This window comes from Sphaeramia orbicularis, chromosome 18 (assembly GCF_902148855.1).
Source record: "Sphaeramia orbicularis chromosome 18, fSphaOr1.1, whole genome shotgun sequence".
Taxonomy (NCBI): Eukaryota; Metazoa; Chordata; class Actinopteri; order Kurtiformes; family Apogonidae; genus Sphaeramia; species Sphaeramia orbicularis.
The window spans coordinates 32,993,470-33,016,498 of NC_043974.1; the positions used below are offsets into that span (position 1 = coordinate 32,993,470).

The 23,029-nt window shown below is 36.6% G+C and overlaps 1 protein-coding gene across 1 annotated transcript; it reads right to left on the reverse strand.

The window, feature by feature from the left end:
* Positions 1 to 1,050: 1,050 nt before the first annotated feature.
* On the reverse strand, positions 1,051 to 20,951 carry LOC115438853 (phospholipid scramblase 2-like). Its single transcript, XM_030162713.1, has 8 exons — positions 20,794 to 20,951; positions 20,173 to 20,313; positions 11,600 to 11,889; positions 7,740 to 7,782; positions 7,387 to 7,607; positions 3,966 to 4,127; positions 2,526 to 2,687; positions 1,051 to 2,433 (listed from the first exon to the last, which is right to left on the reverse strand). The coding sequence occupies exons 2-8, from the start codon at positions 20,183 to 20,185 to the stop codon at positions 2,374 to 2,376; spliced, it is 951 nt and encodes a 316-aa protein (XP_030018573.1). The 5' UTR covers positions 20,186 to 20,313; positions 20,794 to 20,951; the 3' UTR covers positions 1,051 to 2,373.
* Positions 20,952 to 23,029: the final 2,078 nt, after the last annotated feature.

The window sequence follows — 23,029 nt, forward strand, 5'->3', positions numbered from 1 at the left end:
AAGGCAGACGGCCATCCTCCAGGAGTCTGGGTCTGCTCAAGGTTATTGCCTGTTAAAAGGAAGTTTTTCCTCGCCACTGTCACCAGTCAAGGGTTTGCTCCTGGAGGATTCGGTTGGGTTTCTGTAAATTGGCTTGAGAGTCTGGTTTTCGACCGGCTCTCTATATAAAGTGTCATGATATAACTTTTGTTATGATTTGACACTATATAAATAAAATTTGATTGATTGATTGATTGATTGACTAAGGGTGCCTCCCGGATTAAACAGCATTGTGCCAACTCAAGCCATGTCTACACATAGACAGGTATTTACAGTAACAGATTTCCCCAACTATGCCTAAGGAAATTTTACATTTGAATGGTTTTTTTTTTTGTTTTTTTTTTTTACACAAGTTTGTATGTTACTCTTTTGTTCAATGGTGCAGCTGTTGCACTTACTTTTCCTATTGCCATGTACGCTATCACTTTGTAAGATACTTTTAAAATAAAGATTATAAAATCAAATTTGCCACAAAAGCTTCAGTTCTTGTTTGAGCTCATAATTCATTCTTCTTTTTCAGAGCAGAGCTTATTAAGAAAAGTTTCCAGCTGATGAAAAAGAGAGATGATGCCTGTAATGTTACCACAGTGATATTGGCAACACAAAATTGCTGCTTTTCTGTTTTTAATGTGGGGAGAAAATCCTTTCCGTGTTCAGACATGTCAAGACCTGCTCACCATCATCTACAAACTCATGTTCTGCATTTCCGTCATGTTCCCAGAAGGTGGAGACAGGCTCCAGAGGATTCACTTATTTTGTTGCACATAAAGTAGGGCATAGCTTAACTTTTAACTGATGTCACCACTGGCAGATGACACTGAAATAAAGCTCACGTCTTCTATAAAGTGAGGAATATGAGTAGAAAGTTATCCAGTAACCCACCTCCAGTTTTGGTGGATAAACAGATTTCCCCTCACGGTGTCGGCCAGTTTTTGAGTGAAACCAGATGTTTTGAGGTTCATTTATGAGGGCATTCCCCAAACTTTCCACCACAGGATGAGACACTTTAACTCTTCATGGTATTTATTTTATTTCTTAACAGTATTCTGTCAAACAAAACAAAGTAAATCACCATCAAAGAGATACAGAAAAGTTATACACAAGTGCTGCAAATAAACCTCTCACTTCATACTTTGGTTACGTTTCCATTGTTTCAGAGGTTAAGGCTGCACACATCAACAGCGGCATATTCACAAAGGCAATAATAGGCGTGTATTTACGGACGGCAAGCTTCAGTCTGGAGTTAAGAGCACTAGTGGCAACCACACCCATGTTAATAAGTCACATATGAACGATTCTGTAACTATACTTAGGAGTAATACACGAGATTTAAATTGCATATTTTTTCTAAAGCGCTGTGATCAGATGAGCTGCAGATGAAAATTCACGTAATACTTCACATTCGACCTCTTCCTGCTTCATAAAGTAGATGCATTTCCTTTTACTGTCGTAGTGGTGTTGTCCAGTCACACTGAGGTCAGATGAACATGTACTAACCACAGTTTCTGCTTTCATTATCGTACTTCTGAGATGCTTTCACTCTCTTCTGCATCAAAATGGCAGTGGTATCAGGGAAACGGAAGAGATCGGAGGTCGAGGTTTGGTAAAGGGTTCAACCACAGCGGGACCACGCTAATGTTTACACTGGATGCTGATTTACAAGTTTAGCTCGACAGGCCTCGATACAGAGGGCTTTGAAGTACATGAAGAAAAAGCACTTTGGTAAATGCTGTTAGTATGCGATAACATATGACTTTGCAACTTTACTAAAACAGACTTAACACCCTCTTGTTCCTCTTACACCCAACCACTAGTCCCTTACGAAGCCACACATTTCTGGTGTTAAACCTGCGACGAGTACAGCTTCTACTTCAACAGTATTGCACTAAATGTTTTATGAAGCACATGAGTGTACTCACTGTAGACAGAGATTAAACAGACAGCATAAATATGAAATGTTTATGCCAAAGGAGCATAAAGCACATTCAAAATCAGAATCCAAACATCTTCTTATGGGTTTGTAGCTGGTCTTACTTCCACTTGTAGGCACTGGAAAGACATTAACAGCTGAGTTTGGTTTTCTTTGGCAAGAAATCTATCTCACCTGGTTCACCTGCTTAAAAATAACATACAAATTTAGTGTATTGAAAAATAATATATGTAAAAAAAACATCTGTGGTAGATTTGTGGATCAGAGTCCTTTATGTCTCGTGGCTGTGTTTGGGTTAAAGTGTCCTTGGCTGATTTTTCTGGAAAACTGAACATTTACAGAGAATGTATAACTTGAAGAAGTCCTTGATCTCCTGCTGTCGTCTACGGTTTCGTTTTCCGCAGTTATGAGAACACGGAGCTGCGCTGGTTCGCCTCCCCGACCTTCTCAAAGAACATGAAATCCTGCAAAGCGGAAACAGTGAGTAAATCCATTAAAAAGTGAAAAGGAATGAACCGAAGCGGGAAAAATGAATTCAGCGAAACAATCGACTTACAATCAGGAAGCACGCTCCCAGCAGCGTGGCCTTCATCTTCACGTCCAGGTCCAGAGGAAACTGGATGCCAAAGTTGTCCGTGTCTGTGAACACTTCCTTCAAAAGGCCGCTCCACTGTTTACTAATGCGGCCAATGGGTTTGTCGCCATCTTTTCCCCTCAGCTAGAGAGCGAGAAGAACGCTAAATAAGCTATGAAACACACTGTCACATTCATGATGACGCTTGATTTTTCTGCAATATTGAGGACTTGCAGCTGACGTCACTGGTCATGTGATTGTTGTTTACACCGCCATACTGGTAGGCACACTATCTGGATCCAGAAAGTCAGATCTGTTGCTTTATGTCGTGTTTTTCTTTGGACTCGTGTTTGCGTATTTGTTATTTGCAAGTATGTCTGCTTGTGATAAAGGCACCATAGATGAGTTTCAATGTTCACTAACAACAGTGATGCGTGCGCAACTCAGAGGTAAAAACACGAGTACCAGCTACCAGGCGGTTCACATCAGCCGTACACCTCCAGGCTCTGCCCTGGAACTCGTGAACGAGCCAATATGTTAGCTCTAAAGCGGTCCATTAACTGTCTCTATCCAAAAGCCGATCCCATCTTGTCTTTCACGGCCACATAATTTGACTTGACCGCTTGGGGAAGGCTGTCCCATAGTAGAAAAGCAGACTTGAACAGACAGGTGGGGAGTATTGTCACCAGCTCCCGCTGTACTCACTGGTGTCGCCCGCCGTAGCTCCGACTGCCACTTCAGGCTGAGGAAACTCTGGCTGCCATCGCTGGCAAAGGGAGCAGGTAGATCCACACTCACTCTGTCTCTATAGGGTGATAGGCCAGGGGAAGCCCTCCTGGTAGGTTTAAAGGGGTCTTCATCACCGTACCACATGATGGCAATTCTTTTTTCCATGCCGCTAAGCGCAACAGGGACGCAGGCTAACTATACTGAGAAGCGATGCTAACCGCGGTAATAACTATAAACAGCGGTCGGCAGAACAGAACCACCGCTGCCACCAATGGAAGCCAGCGTTCTTTCTGCCTAACTTATAATTGGTGAAAGCTAAGTAATAAACAGCACGCAGCAGTTTAGCAGGTCCACCTTTTAACATGTTGTACGATCCAAGAAAAGCCTGCCTACCAATATGGCATCGTAAACAGAAAACCATGTGATCATGTGACGTATGTGCAAAACCTCAATACAGTGGAGGAAAAAAAGCTTTTGGACACTACATTCCACTCGGAGTGCTTGCTGAGCAGAGGTCTGACACCTAGTGGTGAAATTCGGTATCCCAGTTTGGTCCAGTGTTTGGATTCATATTAAACCCCCTCTTACCTGGGATCAAACCTCCATAAAATTTAGCCCACTTCAAAAAAACCAAAAAACAACCCGCTATTTTGCCGTTTACGTCAAAAACAATGTTGTTCTTATGGCCTTTACCTCAAAGTTAACGTCTCCACAGCAGTTGCAGGCGAAGCAGGGCCCCACCAGTTTCAACAGCGTCTCCTTATTGGGTCCCTGGATGGAGAACTTTGGCAAACATGGGTCCCAGTCCTGTTTGATGTATCCTATGGTGGTGCCTGGTGGAGCCTGGACCTCCATCTGAATGCAACATAAATAGCAAGACACCAATTAGAAATTATCCACAGGGGCTTAAAATCTGCCCTGACACCGATGGCTATAAATACATCATCAGGCAGGAACGGATGGTCACATGGGACGACAGGAATGAGGACTGACAAACGAGACACTGACTGGTTTATTGTGGTTTGGCATAACAAAGGTAATAGGTCTCACATGGCTCCTGTCTGGACAGTAAACAGGGCTGCAGTGTTGGAACCAGTAGATGATCAGATTAAATGGAAATGGGATGTGAAAGGATGGAAAAGGACCGAGAGAGTCCAGGAGATCATTTAGACCAACAAAAGGCCATTCAGAGTCTTAACAAACCCAGAATACAAGAGGAACACGAAAAGCAGCTCTGCAGCGAGACTCAACAGCTGAAATAAGGACATGAAGGACGGAGAGGCCAAAGATTTTTACACTAATTAGACCCGAGTCAAACTCTTTTTAGTTCAGGGGCCGTGTACAGACCAATATGATCTCAAGTGGGTCAAACCAGTAAAATAACAACATATAATAATGTCAACTCCAAACCTTTCTCTGTTTTAGAGTGAAAAAAGTAAAATTACATGAAAATGTTGACATCTACAGAGTGCAATTTTAACAATATTATCCCATAAAGACCCAGAGCTAATTTTGTGTCAGTTTAAAATGAATCTTTCTCCATTTTTTAACCTTTAAATGACTTACCACAATTGTATTATTATTATTATTATTATTATTATTACCCTCTGTATTCTGCATTTTAAGTGAAAATCTGGTATTTTTCTGTATTTAATTCACTGATTGAAAGCTCACACTGAAGTTGAGAGTTATTATATCAAAAACACTGAGGAAAGTGAGGAAAAAGGGATTTTTTTCAGTAAAATATATCACTGACAGAACATAAACCAAGTATCTCCATTCACTGTTATTGATCCAACTCCATGGGTTTTACTGGTGAATCAATGTTGTAGAAGATGACAGTGTTTCCACGTTCACTACAGAGCCTCTGAACGTCCAAATGGGTCATATCTGATGACCATGAAAAGATGACAAACTGCATTTTACACCTAATATTTACAAGTATTGATAGGATTAGTGGATCAACAGGTATTTTACTTATTAAATCAGTCAATAATATTGGTTGCTAGTGGATGTTTGGGTCCTTATGGGTTATATCTCAGTTTGTCATGACACATATGCATTACAACTACAGATCACAGTGGATCTACAAATGTGCAAAACATTTACTAACAGACAGAATATAGACAAAATTGCACATTTCTAAAGGCATTTCGGCTTATATTTGTTCAGGTTATTCACATTTTTGTGAAAGGATATCTTGTAAATGTAAACATTTTCATGTAACTAAGACAAAAGTTTTGGAGTTGTCATAGGCTAATATGATAGAACTTGACTGGTCGGACTTGAGATCATATTGGTCTGAATGTGGAACCTGATCTAAAATGAGTTTAACATCCTTGATCCTCGAATATATTCAGTGTAATTTTTGTATTTTGCACAAATCCATCCCGTAGGCCGGATTCGACTGGACCCTTCGATGGCTGGTTTTGGCACACGGCCTTATGTTTGACACCCATGAATTAAAAGGTTAATGAACGGAAACATAATCAGTGCAGTAATTATCAAATGGACAGTTCTAAACCATCTGCTCAGTTAAATCCAGTTTGTTTTTTTGCCATGCTGTGTTCAAAGTACAAGTACATGAACTAAAAAAGTGGGCTACGGTTGTTTAACTAGGTCTTGAAAGCTGTAAATAAAATCAGGATAGCGTACACTTTGGTGTGTATGGGTTGTGTAACACTGTCCATAAAGAACAGGTTCAGTACCCACTTGTGGACTATTGACCTTATGTAGAATTAAGTCAGCTTCATAAACCCTGGAGTTCACTGTTAGTGTTTCACCCCATTTTAAGGCTAACATTGATCTACAATTCTTGTAAATTATCTTCTCAGATTAAATATGTTAAATCTTACATACTTTAATAAGATAATTGGAAACAAAGACCAAAGTGCTGGTTTTCTGATGTTTTCAATGTATATAATAGTGTTATTACACATACATATGTATTGGTTTATGTCCATTTAGCCAATAGATTTATAAAACGTTCCAGTATAAAGAACCTGTAAAGTGAATGTTTTGTAATGTAAAGTGTTTTGCTCTGAGACAAGCATTACTTATAAGTAAAACCCATTCTATCATTAATTCACATCATTTCACATTTTGATCCAAGACTGTACTGGTGAAACTACAGAAAACCAGCCATTGGTTTGAATTTTTCCTTTATTAGTTTCCCTGCTTTTATTCTGGATGTATTTTACTTGTAGTTGTATGGTCATTGTTTACATAGTTGGCAGTGCATTCAGGTACCTCCATCTGGACTAATCCATGTGCACTGGTACTTCAAGTTCCTTTTGTGAAACTGGAGCAAAAAATGACTCTTACAAGAGCATCTAAGAACTAATGCCATGCACTGTGAACACAAACAAAATGTGAGATTTTCATCAACTGATGTAAGATTACCATCTAATGTACTGCATGTGAAAAGTACCTATGATGCAGAACTACAAGGAATGTATAAACCTATACATAAGCCAAGAATACAGGTCATCGATCACTATATTTAGTCTTGATTTGGACTTTTTTCCTTTTAGCTCTTGCAGCTTTTCATTGTCAATCCTTCAATCCATCAACAAGTCATTATTATGGAAACTGAACCCACACATTAGTTAAAGTTTAACATCATAATGACCTGTTATTGATAGTGTGACACATTTGAGTTAAATAGTACCGTACAGATATGAGTGTTTGTGAAAGGTGTGGTAAATCAATATCAATTCATGAGGTCAATGCAATACTCCCTCTTCAGTGTAATACTCATCACTCAGACACGTTTTTTTTTTTTTTAATCTTATCTTGTACATGTATTTTACTACCTTGTATATATCCTTTATATGTTGTATATATTTCTTCTTTCTGTAGTTTAAAGTTGGCCCTTTGTATATTTAAGTATTGCTTTATAATTTTGTAAAATTAGTACTTTTCAATTTCAATTTGTGTGATAGTTTTAGACACAGTCTTTTCTTTTTGCACTTTAAGAATCTGCTGCTAAACGAATTTTCATTGATCCTGTAACAGTGACAATAAAGTTTTTTTATTCTATTCTAAATCAATCTGAAATGGGCTCTGATGCACTATCCTCACACCCCCTGCCACCACTGATCATGTGACCGACCTCTTGCAGGCAGCAGGGACACCAGCAGGACACGCAGCGGAACGGCCGGATGAGGCGAATGACCTCCCTGTCCGAGTTGTCCTTTATCTTCATGTCGAAGCTGCGCAGTGACCCACAGCAGTTCCTGGTGCAGCAGTCATTCTTCTCTTTGGCCTTGTAGATCTTCTGGCCCAGGCTGTTCTTTATCTCGTACTGGTTGTTGGTCTCGAACCCGATGAACGCTGGGCAGGGAGAAGGGGAGCACATGGACGGCAAAGATAAGGAAACACGTCCGAGGCTGTATTTCATTTTATCATCATGATTTATTATTGAAAGGTCTAAAGTTAACCAGGATGAAAAAAAACAGGCTTTACCTTCCAGGAGTTCCACTTTCTGATGAACCAGAATCTGGTCAATCTGAAACCAGGAGGAGAAGTTTATGATCGTTATTCAAGTCAGAATGAAGCCAGTTTTTCAACCAAATATGGTGTAAATCAAGGATCAAACATATGGATGAATTGTGAAGTGCAAAAGTTACACTGAAATGTTAATTGTCAAGGGTGTCAAATTATTTTAGTTTCAAACTCCAAAATTTTACCAATATTCCACCTGTTACTAAATATTTTGTGTGTCTGTAGATCCACTGTGATCTGCAAGTTGTAATGCATGTGTGAGGCATAATGTTAAAATTGCACTTATTTTTCTGGTTGTACATGTTTTTTTCATGTTATTCACATTTTTTAAATACACTTCTTTGAAAACTTGAGGCAGGAAAAAGCCTGATAGTGCTTAAAAAAGACATTAAATAACAGACGGTAAAAGCAGAGGGTTGGGTTTTAAACAGCAGTAGATTTACAGTCTGATTAAATACATATGTCAACTTTAAGAAAACATAAAAATAAATGGAGCTAAAGCTGCTGTAACAGGAAACTGACTCCTCCAACATGTCTCTGACCCACATATAATGACATGCATCCTCTGATTGGTAAATGATTCACAGTGGAAAGTCAAAGAGATAACGTTATTTAGGATCAAACATCCTCTAAACCTTGATCAGACACAAACCCAGAGCTTTACCATGAATTATTTATGTTGTGGATAAGTATAACACAGTACATACAGTCACACACATACATGTCAAACTATGTAAAATTTGCTTAGAGGTCTTATTTCTGTCTTTGTGCATAAGAAATCAATATAAGTGAATCCCCAAAGGAACTTTGTGTTGGTAATGCAAGTTATGCAAATTTACAGGATTTCAGTTCTGTTGCAACATGTTAATGGTCATATGAACTATGTGTTCAAGTCAAAAATGTCCAATTTCATCACAATTAATGCTATATTTTCATGGTCACGAATGGCCAAGTTATATTTAACTGAATTTACCTGAAAAACAAATATTCTATTCTTTTAGATTCCCCAATTTTTCTTACAAGATTAGATACTACACATCACATGTTTTATTTTACAGGTTCAATATGGAGTATGGTGCTGATCCATCCTGCTTATGTTACGCCAAAACATACATTAAGAATGTCACACGTCACTTTTTAAACCAACAGTTTTCTAATAATAAGCATTTTTATAAAGAAATAATTCTATATTGTTATTTACTCTTTAGTATGATGATAACTATACAATAAATAATTCTGATCCTAGTTTTTGCACAGGGATCATTTGTGGAACGGTGACATGGCTGCCGAGCATCAGTATGATGGGATCTGTAACAACCATGTCACATCCGTCCACTGCCACATTTTGTGTTTTGTGTCAGCTGTTATTGTTTTACATCCACAATACTAACATTTATGAATAAGAGGAGAATTACCAATAGTAAGTATATAAGTTTATTACTAATAAAGTACTGGGACTGACCAGATCATCATGGGTAATGTCACATCCGTCCACCAGCAAAAGTTTTCACATACACGTGCTATTCAAAATCCAATATTTCTGAAAATATAACTTCCACTGTCAAATAATATCAGTAGTCTGTGCACAAATGTATTAGCATTATTTCAACACAGTTCTATGCATTTCCTACAACTTTTTTTTTTTTTGACAAAAATGGCCACTCATTTGACCCCCTAAGTAAATTTTAGCCGATGTATAAATAGACCTAAAGCAGTTACACATACATTACAAGCCACAGTGATGGGCAAAACACGTGCCAATATATTTAGTTTAGCTAAAGTTATATTTAGCTAAACCAGTCCAGTTGAACCAAGAAGAACTACCAAGAAGAACGATGACCTGGACAAATGAGAACCTACACAGACAATATAATTAGTGGGTTTTTTTTGGTTGTTTTTTTTTTTAGCTCTGAAGTGACTTTCAGGTTTATATTCAAGATCAAATAACTTCACTGTGTGTAATAGAACTACAGTAAAATGACACAGAATTAAAGTCTACTTACAAGAAACTGAAAAATAAAGGTGGCTTCAGTGTCTTTCATGTAATTGTTACATTCTGCACCTCCTCCTAGTAATGGAAACCAGTTACAACATGAGCTAAAATTCAATTCCCTCAGTGGTCCATGATCACCACACACGTCTGTAACTGTTACCTAGATTTAGCTCTGTTGCATTTCATATATATCGCTTTGTTCTAAAGCATTTTGTACATTTTATGCATATCATGTTGTCCTGCATGTGACGCCCTCCTCTTGTTTAACTCATCATTGTTAAAGAACTAGTTTTCAGCTGATCTACCTGGTTAAATAAAGGTAGGTAAATACATAAATGTACTTCTTCTCTGGCTTCCTCCCATTGTCTAAGGATATGACCCATACAAGGTTATATTTAAGGTTTTTATTGTTTTGCATTGTTTGTTTTATGATTGATGTATAGCCCTTTCTTTCAGCTGTGGTTAAAGTGCTTTATAAATAAAGTTAAGTTGAATTAATTGGTTAATGTAAGGCTACATTCACATGGCAGTCCAAATCTGACTGTTTTTGCCCATATGTGACTCATATCTGATTTTTAATGACAGTGAATGGCACAAATCAGACACAGGACACTTTTACATATGGTCCTAAATCAGATACATACACATATACTTACTTCCAATACCAGCGTTCTTCAGGACCATAGACTGTTCACACATTAGTCTGATCAGAATTAGAATCAGAATACTTTATTAATCCTGGGGGGAAGTTGTAGTGTTACAGCTGCTGCATTCAGGTATAGTAACAAGTAGCAGGAAAATGGTTGAATGATGACTATGGAAATCACATGTAAATTACAATGTGAACAACCACATTAAAAAAAATCAGTCGAGTGCAGACGTGCAGTGTGAGCACCCTCACGACTCTCTTGAGGATTAATACGTTTAGAAAATGAATGAATGAATTGAAAGAAAAGGAAAAAAATGTAGTTGACAAATGAAAAGCACGTAAAATGTGCACAATAGACCCTATGGTTTAAATCAAGATTTAATTTCTTGGTCGAACTCTATTTTGATTAATTATTTTCTGTCAAAGTCAGTATTTCCACTTTGAAGCCTAATATTAACTATCAATCCAAACTTCTAATTAGAGGTCGACTGATATGGTTTTTCTAAGGCTGATGCCGATGCTGATTTTTTAAAATTTGGTCAGCCGATTGCCGATTTTTGAGTCCGATATTTATGGCATGTTTTTATTTATTTTTCTTTAAAGCACACTGACTGTAAAATACAACTGAAACACTCAGTAAATTAAGATTTTTATGCAGCAATATGAATGAAATTAATACACGTACACATAGTACTCTTAGCATTTATTGAACTTCAAGTGCTGCCAACACAGGTGCCTGATCAAATATCTTATAACATTTTTTACAACTGATCAAATATCAGCTTAAAAAATGAAGGCTGAAGGCTGATAATGAAAAAAAAAAGATCAATATATTGGGTTGATGATATATCAGTCTACCTCTGCTTCTGATGATACTGTTTGTAAATCATTCTATTGGAGCCTTTTTTAAAGAAAATCCATGACACTAATTGAGAAAAGATGTGAAGTTTGTGTAAAGTGGCGTAAACCAGATGGTCATGAAAACACCAGGTCAAAGCAGAGCTGAAGAATTATGATGAAGATGAGTCAGATTAAATTCTAGAAGGACGAGGAGGACGTAGGAGTATGATTCACTCTATTTCCAAGAACACAAACCTTGTCACTGAACCTCAGATTTATCATGACCTAAAGCCAGTGCAGTATTTCCTCGTATCTCCTCTGGTTTGACTTGGTTCCTACCTGTGTGAGGTACTCCAGCCCTGGAGGGACCCCGACTGCAACAGCTGGACCTGCAACAGGGGCGGGGGCGATCCCACCCGGGGGCCCGCCGTACTCCGGCCCCGGACCCACCGGCCCCGGCTGGTACATGACAGGAGGTGGACCCGAGTTGTAGCCCGTGTTGAAGCCTGCAGGGGGAGGGGCCTGACCAGGGTCTCCGTATCCCCCCTGAGGGACCGGATACGGCGCCACTGAGTGGCCGCCTGGCTGAGGCATCGGGTATGGGGCCTGGTTTGGAGAGCCCGGGTAACCTGGGAAGACAACGGTGCACGTCACATACACTGAGCCCGTTTACATCCACACTAAAAATCTGACCATTATCTGATTTATGGATTATCAGAATATCAGTGATCATGTAAACAGCATCATGTGACATGGTCTAAACAGCAGGAAGTAATCTGATTATGAGAAATCAGATTAACACACCTGGATTCTTCCGAATACTCCTTTGTGTCTGTGCACGTATACCTGTTAATCTGATTTATTTCATCTTTTACATCTACACGTGTTTAAACAACAAAAAAAAACATGAGTGGAAGACAAAGGACAACAAAAATGTCATTTAGCAGCAGAAAGTTAACGAAGAACTAAAACCATTGGCCATTTTCAACAAGATGTTTTGAAAATAAGAAATCTGACTCTACCATCACTACATAAATACATACTCTGAAAGAAATCCAAAATGGACTGAAACATCTAAACCAGGGTTTTACAATAATCACATTTCTGAAGTGCATGTAAACACATCAGATTTGATCATTACAATTACTGGTTACTATCAGTTATTGGATTGTTATGGCCATGTAAACGGGTTTAGTGTGAACTCTACAATCTGACTGGTTTAATAGTTTGTCATTTTGAACTGTTTTTTACTGCCATCTTGACCAGGACTCTTTAAATGAATGTCATATTTTGAGGTCTGTTATTTATTTTTTCTATTTTTACCAAATCCACTGACTATCCTACACATACCTCTATTTCCTTTTATTTAATGAGGCAATAAACTCATTTTCAAATTAACCCATTCTTCCTCTTTACGTCCTCCAATAATGTTTTTTTTTTTTCTTTACTGAGGTTTGTCTCCTGTTTTGTTCCTGAAAACTACACAAGATTACATTTTGGCCATTTAGGTCCAAGGTCAGAAAAAATGCCACTAGATGCCTCCCAGATTCCAGTTAACAAATCTTAAAGACCTAAGCATCCATTTTTGACCAAAAGCATCTTCTTATCTGAGGTGTTCATTAACTATTGAACCACTAATCACTGATCAGTAAATTAAAATCAAGGAAAATATCGGATTCTCACTGAAAAATGCATAAGACAATGTTATAATACACGATGATAAAACACTTAGGAAAGGTTAAATATGGAGAAGGTCTCTCCAGGTCTAGGTTCTAGGTCTTTAAGGCTTTAAAATGGAGAAAATAATATCAAATCTGTGTAAAAACTGATCTAATTGATGTAATGTACCACAACATCTAGTGCTACAAAAAGTTTAACCTTGAATTATTAATCGTGACATTGTTGACGGTTAATCCAACATAAAAATCACTATATGTCAACATTTTTATCTTAGATCTTTGCAAATTTTAACTAAAGCATCTTGCGATTCATTCCAAAATGGCGTTGTCTGGATCAGTAGGTGTGAGTGCTGTTACGTCATGGGTTAGAACAATGTTATCACTCATTACTTCCTTTGTGTTGTTGAGGACTGTATGCTGTTGTGTAAATGGAATTCAGCTGCTTTGTGCATTCTAGTTTGTTTAGTAAACAGCCCAGACTGGTACAGTGACATATCTGGCAGATCCATATTTGCTCGCTCTGTAGATAAATCTGACTCCTTCTGTTAGTTTCTCTGACTCATTCAGTTGCAAAATAATGTCGGAGAAGAAGCACAATATGGTTAAAACGACTGCAAACGACCAAAAGACAACCGCCCATGAAAGCATCTGTGTCTCATTTTTTTATCCAGATTTATGAATTATTTGACCAAAACATCATCGTTATAACCACATAATTACATACATATGTTTATATTATGTTCTACTTTCACTTTGACCTACATCTGATCTAATTATTGATATCAGATATGATTTTTTTTTTTTTTTTTAAGATTGTAACCCTTTAAATGCCAGTTTTGTGTCATGTTTCACTATGTTTTCAGATGAAAAAACAGAAAAAAATGATTATTTTCAATATACTATACTGTACTGTTGGTGCTATTGTCTTTAATGGACTATTTATTGTAGGTTTGTTGTCTGTGTGATACTGCTGGCTGTAGAACAAATTGCCCCTCTGGGATAATAAAGTTTACCTTGACCTTGATACTACATTGTTTTGAAATACTGTTCCACATTATAACCACATAATTATATCTACACACAATATTTATGCACACTTGTGTATATTCTTTTACTTAGCCTACCTATTTACTTACTTATCATACTGATAGACCTAATATTCATCTAGTACATATGTATTATACAACTTGCTCTTCAAATTGTGTATAATAGAATAGTTTCCATGTACTATTGATAATTTCTGATAATATGATTCTAATGAATGAACCTTGATATATTTACACACTGGAAATGTCATGAAACAATCAATCACAACTCTGTTCAGTTTCATATTAACTTGTTTTGCTCATTGTAAACCACATTTCAGTTAAATCAGGACTAAAACACACTCTTTTGTGCAATTTATGACCAAAAAGGCACCTTTTATTTAATGCAATGCAATGTAATTTCCCAGTTTGGGATATATAAAGTACATTTATCTAAAAAAAAAAACCAAAACAATAATATAGATAATCAGTGCACAACAGCCATAACGATAAGGTTCATATAAACTATTCTTCTTCTACATATATGTTTTGGGCTGATTAATATGTATACAACTCTTTAAGTGAGTCTGTCTGCTTCTGTTTTCAAAGAATAAATAGAAAAAGAGCCTAAAAGGTCAAAACACTGTTTGGATCTGGTCCATGTTTCTGTTTCCGGACTCAAAAAACAGACTTCCCTCAAACGTTTCCAACGTAAATACAGCACGAACACAGTTACCGGAAAGTAACAATAATCGCCTTTTCCCTTATGAAATATCACGCTGCAAATAAATCAACTCATGGACACTGTAAAATGTAGGTAAATTAGTGTCACTTGCAGCTTTTCAAACATAGAACCAACATTTGATCCATGAAACACAGAAAAAACTAGGTCAGAATATTATTAAATAAAAAACAGATCCTGACAATCACAAAAACAACAAAGCATACATTAAAAATAAACCGCAAACTCACGCATATGGAGTGGAAGTGTCAGTTTTAACGTCCAGTATTAAATGATAAAACCTCAGACCGACTCGTTAAATGACTGATGGAGGGAGTCGTGATCTCTGTGTTGGGTGTGGAACCATGTGTCCACTGTGGATCAACCATTAAGCTCCTTATGACTTGACCCACAGACCAGTAATCGACCCAGACTGGAATGGCTCTGGCTAAAGGCTCAAAGATGTATTTTTGCGACAGTTTTTGTTAAAATACTCCCTGAAGCCTCTATCTTCAATGTGGTCAGACCAGTAAAAATACACTGTTGGTCATAAAGTTGTGATAACTTTATTTTCATTCACATTCCTGTTCTTATTCTAACTTATACATATCAGTAATCCCCTTTGACCAGGCATAGTGATTACATTCTGAGTCCCAGTTACACTTTATCTATCAACAATAAATCACATTGTCACAATCATTTCATGAGAAGAGATAAAAAAAATATTTTGTTCCAACTTTATGGACAAAAGTGCAATAACATAATAACCTATAAATACTTACAACTCTAAATTTTCTCCTTGGTTTAATGTGAAAAAAGGGAAATTACATTATAAAAATATTGACATTTACAAATGAATTTACTAAGAAAAATAAGTGCAATTTTAACACTAAGTTAAAAGTAGAAAATGTTTTAATATTTTTAACACTGATAAATTAAACACAATAAGTAACAGGCATATGTTTTACTGTAAAGAAGTAATATTTCATAAAAATGTTTACATCTACAACTATTCTTTCGCAAAAAATATGAATACCTGAAATACCTTAAGAAAATTTGGGTGCAATTTTACCAATGTTCTACCTGTTACTAAATGTTTTGTGCATTTGTAGATCCACTTTTGATCTGTAAGTTTTAATGCACATGTGAAAATCATAAACTGAGACATAATATTGTAAAGTTTGCACTTATTTTCAGGTTGTATGAGATGTTCAGTTTATTTACATTTTATCATGAAAGGACAGTTTATAGATTACAGTTGCAAATTACTTTTTCACACTAAAACAAAGAGAAAAACTAGGAGGTTGACATTATTTATAGGTTATTGTTATAATTTTACTGGTCTGAACCATTTGAGATCGTATCAGACTGAATGAGGCCCCTGAACTAAAATGAACTGTCATTATAAACAGTACAATTATCTCATATCAGTTTGTATTTGGGCGACGGTCCAACTAATCCGACTAAAACAAACAGCTTTAATCAGTGGGTTTGTTGTTTAACTTCACACAGCTCTGATACGATTATACAGCAGATACATGGAGTTGAATGTGAACAGATTGTGGTAATTAAAATGCAAATCCACATGGAAATTCTGTTACATGTGTTTATGAAGCTGAGTCTAGTGAATGTAGACAACCTGCACATCCTATTGCACAGACGCACCAAGACAACATGACAAAACACATGTTGAAACAACGACCAACTCCTTCAGCTCTGTCTTTGGACTCATTTCAACAACCTTTCAATGAAGTATTTAACCTGTGGCATCTTATTGTACAAACGGGGGTTTGGAGGCATTTGTTTCAGGTGTTGAAAGAAAAATGTGTTGATTCTACACCTGCAAACACTCAGATATTGGTTCATTTTGTGTTGTTTATACACAGACTACAACTTGCGAAGTTGTAATCCTTCTTAAATCACTTAAATCCTCCACTTCAGTGAAACTAAGACAGGATATATCACGTGTTTGCACTTTTGATGATATATTCTACATGAAAAGTTGAGTTATCGTGCCTCCAATGACCAACAATAGAAACTGGAGCACTGAAAATGGAATATAGACCTTTCATTTGAGTCCCATGGGATCATACTTTGGAGAAAATTATGCAACATTTACACGCATGATGTTTGTCAGTTTATAAGATAATGAATAAGTGAATAAAGCGTCAGTTTGTTGTAAAATTGTTGAAGCGTCAGATTGTGAACAAACATAAATACACACCTGAAAGTCGTGGAAGAAGATGTGTGTGCAGCTTCAACATGACCAGACTGGATAGATTTTCACTTTTTGACTATTTTTGCTCAAAACTCCAGAAGATTACTTAAACATGTGACTAGAGATGCATTGCATTTGGGGTTTTTTTGTGTTAAATTAACAAACATTATTATGTGTAAATGGAGACACATGCCTACTGTGGCAGCTCAGTGCTCCAGATGCTAAATGCTAAAGCTAATGCTAGGTACCGCGTTATGCTAATGCTATGTACTGTGTATGTATAAATACAAAAAATATATATATATAAATAAGTAAATAAATTAAAAAATAATAATAATTATTATCATTATTATTATTACAACAAGATGAAAATGCTTAAAAATTAGGGCTGCACGATATTAGAAAAAACTGGCATTGTGATTTTTGTAACCCTGCGATATGAACAAATACTCAGGAGTATATAATATCTGTGTGGTGCCGACGTAAATGGTCAAACTAATTAGTTGTGTTTCCTCTTACTGTGGCAACAGATGTAAGGCACTATCGACACAGAACATGTGTTACAGTATCATCCTTCATGTATCTGAAATAATTCCAGATAACTGAAGTTGCTTTTCTTTTTGGCACCAAGTCTTCATTTATGGTGAATTTCTCGTTTGTTGCTCATTTTCAATATTGTTACCAGCGACTCACTCCAAAATGATTAAGAGCGATTGTGATTGGCGGTTTGCTGCATCCTGTGTGTGTCACATACCCTTGAAAATAGATGAGAACACGTTGAGTTCATTTGCCTCCTACATTGCAGGACCTGCCATGTGACTGCTGCGCACACATACATCGCAATGTCAATGCTCAAATGATATATTGTGCAGCGCTATTAAAAATCTAGCCATATTCAGCCATTATCAGTAAACTCTTGAGCTTTATGATGATAAATACTGAAATCATTGACATATAACCAGCCTTATGTTAGGTTTTCACTTATGACCTGAAGCTTTCACATCTTTACACTTGCATCAGTGAATTGATGTTTGCATGTGTTACGTGCATCAGCATTAATCATGGCTTTACTGTCAAACCTCACCAACAGTAAAGTTAACGCAGAGTTCGTGTGTCAAAGGTTATCCGCTGTGACGTCAGTTAGGTTTTGTCTCGTAACTGACCCGACTGGTTTCTACTGTGTCCAAATATAAAACCAAACCGTCTCTAAGAAGTCATGACAGAACATGTCATACTGACTCAGCTTCTGGGGGGTGACCACCAATGCATCAAGTCTCAACACAAAAACTACTGAAGAGTGAAAAGCCACTTCTGCATTTGAGCCAGAATGAGGACGTGAGTAATATCTGTGAACTTGTTCCCGCTCCACCTCTTTCCACATTCCTTTCACACTTGCAGGAAACAAAAAATTTAACCAATGTGTTGACGAGAAGGCTGCGTTCAGGACAAGGATCAACAACCGAGGCTCAGAAAACGCCACAAGGGCATCTTTCAGCCTCTGGCCAGAAGAGGAAAAAAAAGAGGAGAAGGACGAAGAGGAGGAGGAGGAGGAGGAGGAGGAGGAGGCTGAATCAGAGGTGTTTTCATATTAGGTTCCATGAAAAAAATGAGAGGAATGTGGTTCAGCCTCCAGTAGAAGGGGGAGGATTCGACTACCAAAGGGGATTATGGGTAATCTGGTGTAGGGATGCTCAAAGAAACACTGTATGATTTAATAAAACAAATAAAGAACAAGTGTCAGGTTTAAGGTCTATGTTGTTCATGTACTCAGATAAAACACTTCCAAAAAAAATACAAATAAAAATGCAAGCATTCTTGCTGGGATTCGAACATCATAGACCGTAGATTTACTTATTGAGCTATCCGTCCACATGTACTTTGGGGCACAAATGTATGCGTCCCAAAGCTCTCCTATGTCTTGTATTGCATGCACCATTTACAACGAGAGTCTGTGTGTAACTCAAAAGTAATACAGGAGTCATGTAATGCATTACAGTTATGAGACAGTAATATAGTAAAGTAAGGAATTACTTTTAAATAACAGTAACAAGTAATCTGTAATGTATTACAGTTTGGAAGTAACTACTTGTTACATAGTTTTTATCTCATTGCGTAATTGCATCTTTTTAGCCATATTTAACTAGTGCTGTCAAACAATTCAAATTTTTAATCAGATGAATCACAGGGTTGCTGTGGATTAATTTTGATTAATCACAATTAAATATTATTCATCTTTAATCTATATTAATCGCTTTTCATTTTGCATGAGCAAACAGACACAAGAAAGAAGGGAATATACATGCACTTCACATGCTGATTAAACACCTTCAACAGTTTCAACAAAACACCTGTAAACAACTGTTCCATCTTGTTTTTATTGTCCTCATATTTCCGTCCAGAGGGCCAATGTGCTGTTTAGTGTCTTCCATCTTTATGGGTTGGTTCTGCTGCCTGTCACTACCGGATCAAATTCCCATTTGCACATGCATGACGGTAACTCTACTTGGACAAACTGTGTTGGGAGAGACATTCAGAGTCATTTTGTTCTGCAGATGGATTAATGCGTTAAAATTTTTAATCAGAATAATCATGATGATGGATTAATCCACGTTAACATGTTAATTTTGGCAGCTCTAGTTTTAAGTCATTTTCATCTTGTTGTGTCGTTTACATCTGTTTTGTTGCATCTTTTTCAGTCTTGTAGTCTTTTTTTTTTTTTTTTACATTTTTAACCTTTTTATGTGATTTTTGTCTTTTGTGTCTTACTGTTGTTTATATTTTGTTACATCAAAACCACATGTAACTGTATTTTTTTTTCTTCAACGTTCCAAACCCCAGCCATAAACCCTGATGATTTAACATTTATTGTGATATTTATAATTACTAACTGATATTTTAAGTCATTTTCATCTTGTTGTGTCGTTTACATCTGTTTTGTTGCATCTTTTTTAGTTTTGTAGTCTCCTTTTTTACATTTTTAACCTTTTTATGCGATTTTTGTCTTTTGTGTCTTACTGTTTATATTTTGTTACATCAAAACCACATGTAACTGTATTTTTTCTTCAACTTTCCAAACCCCAGCTTTAAACCCTGATGTTTTAACATTTATTGTGATATTTATAATTACTACCTGATATGAAACTCTATCTTCCTGCTCATTTTCCACCTCTGAGTCAAAGTAAACCTATAAATCTGACTGAACCCCCCTCAGCTGTTGTGTGTTGTGTGTGGTTTTTTTAATGTTCCTGCTGCAGTGATAAGCCACTTACCAGGAGCAGACATGGAGGCTGGTCGGCTGAGATTTGTCAGTACAAGAAGTGAAAGGAGGTCAAGTTTCCTCGTCCCCTCCCTGTGGGGTCACTGTGGGAAACTGAAGGAATGAGGATGGGAGGGGAGGACGTCAGCCTTCACTGAAAAAAGAAGGAAAAAGACACAAAAACCTGCCTCAGACTCTTACCCAACACTGGGAGTGACTTGTGTTCACCTCCTACCAGTGGAATCACACCAGTTGATGTGAAATCATGTGATGTGAAGTGACACAGTGGAAACTATCGGTGGGTTTTACGCACCCTCTGCCTGCTTTTGTCTCTGATGCTTCATGTTTGGAGGCTCAGATGTTAAGAAAAGGAAAGTGGGTGTGACAAGCTCCAGTGGGTGGGTCTGAACCTCCTTTTTTTTTTCCACTGACACCCACTCATCTGCAGATTTTACTTCAACTTCCCCTCATGTTAAACATTAACAAATAAACTTGATTGGAATTTAAGATTTGCTCTAACTTTTCTTCTTTATAACCTGCATGTATTCATCTAAATATGACTCATAAACTCACAAAGAGTCTGGTTAAAGCATGAAATGAGTCTTAAAACACATAGAAATTATACAAGTCTTACCTTTAGTGAAGATGTGAAGACTTGAGGTGATAAATAAAGAGGTTAAAAGAAGTGAAAAAAGTCCAAACTGTGCAGCCTCACAGTTGCTTTCTCGTCTTCTTCTTCAAACCTGTTTTCGTTGCCAGTGCTGTTGCTCTCACTCCTCCCTCAGATCAATTTTTTTTCACTTTCTCCTCCCCTTTTCTAACGCCAAACGACCTCTGTTCATGGAGATTTCCGTGTTCTGCAACGGACACGGAGGGAAAATCTGAGCAAACACACGCAGAAAAAATGACGCACACAGCGCAGAAAGGCTGCACAAAAACCCGCACAGACGCAGATAAAAGGTGCAGATTAGAGTAAAAACAGCAGGGGTTTGGAGGTTTTTTTGTAGGGTTACTGTGTTTGCATCGTTTTATTTAACACTTTACCGGCTGTGAATGATAAGTCGTTATCAAGAGGCTGCAGGAGGCGCAGAGCAGCACTGCGGAAACCACAAGAGGGAGACAAACCCACAAAAACACACATGATGTCATTAGACTGAGAAGAGAAAAGGACACGATCACAATAGAAAAAAAAAAGTGAGAAGAAAACATCAAATCAATATATGTTAACCCATAGAGGCCCAGTGTTACTTTTGTGTCAGTTCCCAAATGAATTTCCTCTGTATTTAACCTTTTTTAAGTGATTTATCACCATTTATTGCAATATTATCCTTTATATTTAGCATTTTTCCAGCATAAATCATGTTTTTCCTATATGTGATTCACTGATCATGTAGATGTTTATTAAAGCTCAGAGTAAATTCAAAGGTTATTATAACAAAAACAGAGAAAACTGAAAAAAAAAAATGACTTTTTCAGCAAAATATATCATTAACTGAATATAAAATCTGCAATTTTGTTGCACAACTGGTGTAATGACAGTAAAGCATATTCTATTCTATTCTATTCTATTCTATTGTAAAAACAAGTGTCTCCATCCACTGTAATTGATCCAACTCCATGGGTTTTACTGGTGAACCAATGTTGTAGAAGATGACGGTGTTTCCACGTTCACTACAGAGCCTCTGAATGTCCAAATGGATCATATCTGATGACCATGAAAACATGAAAAACTGTATTTTACACCAATTATTTACATGGATTGATAGGATTAATGGAACAACAGGTATTAAACATTTACATCAGTAGATGGTTTTGGTCACCAGTGGATGTTTGAGTCTTTATGGGTTAAATTTTGAGCAGTAAATTTTAAATTTATGTACACACACACACACACACACACACACACACACACACACACACACACACACACACATATACATATAGATAGATAGATAGATAGATAGATAGATAGATAGATAGATAGATAGATAGATAGATAGATAGATAGATAGATAGATAGATAGATAGATAGATAGATAGATAGATAGATAGATAAACACACACACACATACACACATACACACACACACACACACACACACACACACTGCTGTTAATACTGTTAATATTATTCTAGATTTACACTGCCACATACTGTTAATACGTAAATTTGCACCTATTCATATTTTGTCCATTTTATTTTTCATTTAATTTATTTCATTTTACTCTGTTCTTATGTTACTTTGTAAAATTGTAAATATTTTTCTTCTTTTTTTTCTTCTTTTTAGTTGTGTAATTTTAGTTTGCTCTATTTTTATTTCTGTAGCACTGGTGTTTAGTTTATATACTACACTGACTGGAGTAGCACTCCTAATTTCATAGTACACCACATGCACATAAAGTCTATTCTATTCTATTCTATTCTATTCTATTCTATTCTATTCTATTCTATTCTATTCTCCATCTAGATAGATAGATAGATAGATAGATAGATAGATAGATAGATAGATAGATAGATAATAGATAGATAGATAGATAGATAGATAGATAGATTAGATAGATAGATAGATAGATAGATAGATAGATTGATTGATTGATTTGATTGATTGATTGATTGATTGAACTGATTATTGATTGATTTATGCACTGCTTTAGCTTTTGTAAGAAATTCCTTAATCTCTCAGTTTAAATGAAATTTCTTTTATCTGATTATTGGAAGAACATTTTCTGTGATTGTCACTCAGATAATAAAGTCCTTCTAGCTGAGTTTACACCTTGACTGGGAAAAAAAAAATGACCCAAAGAAGATATAAAATCCTGTAAAATACATTATTTAAGCTTGTGGTATCACTTTTTGTTTATGTGAGTGT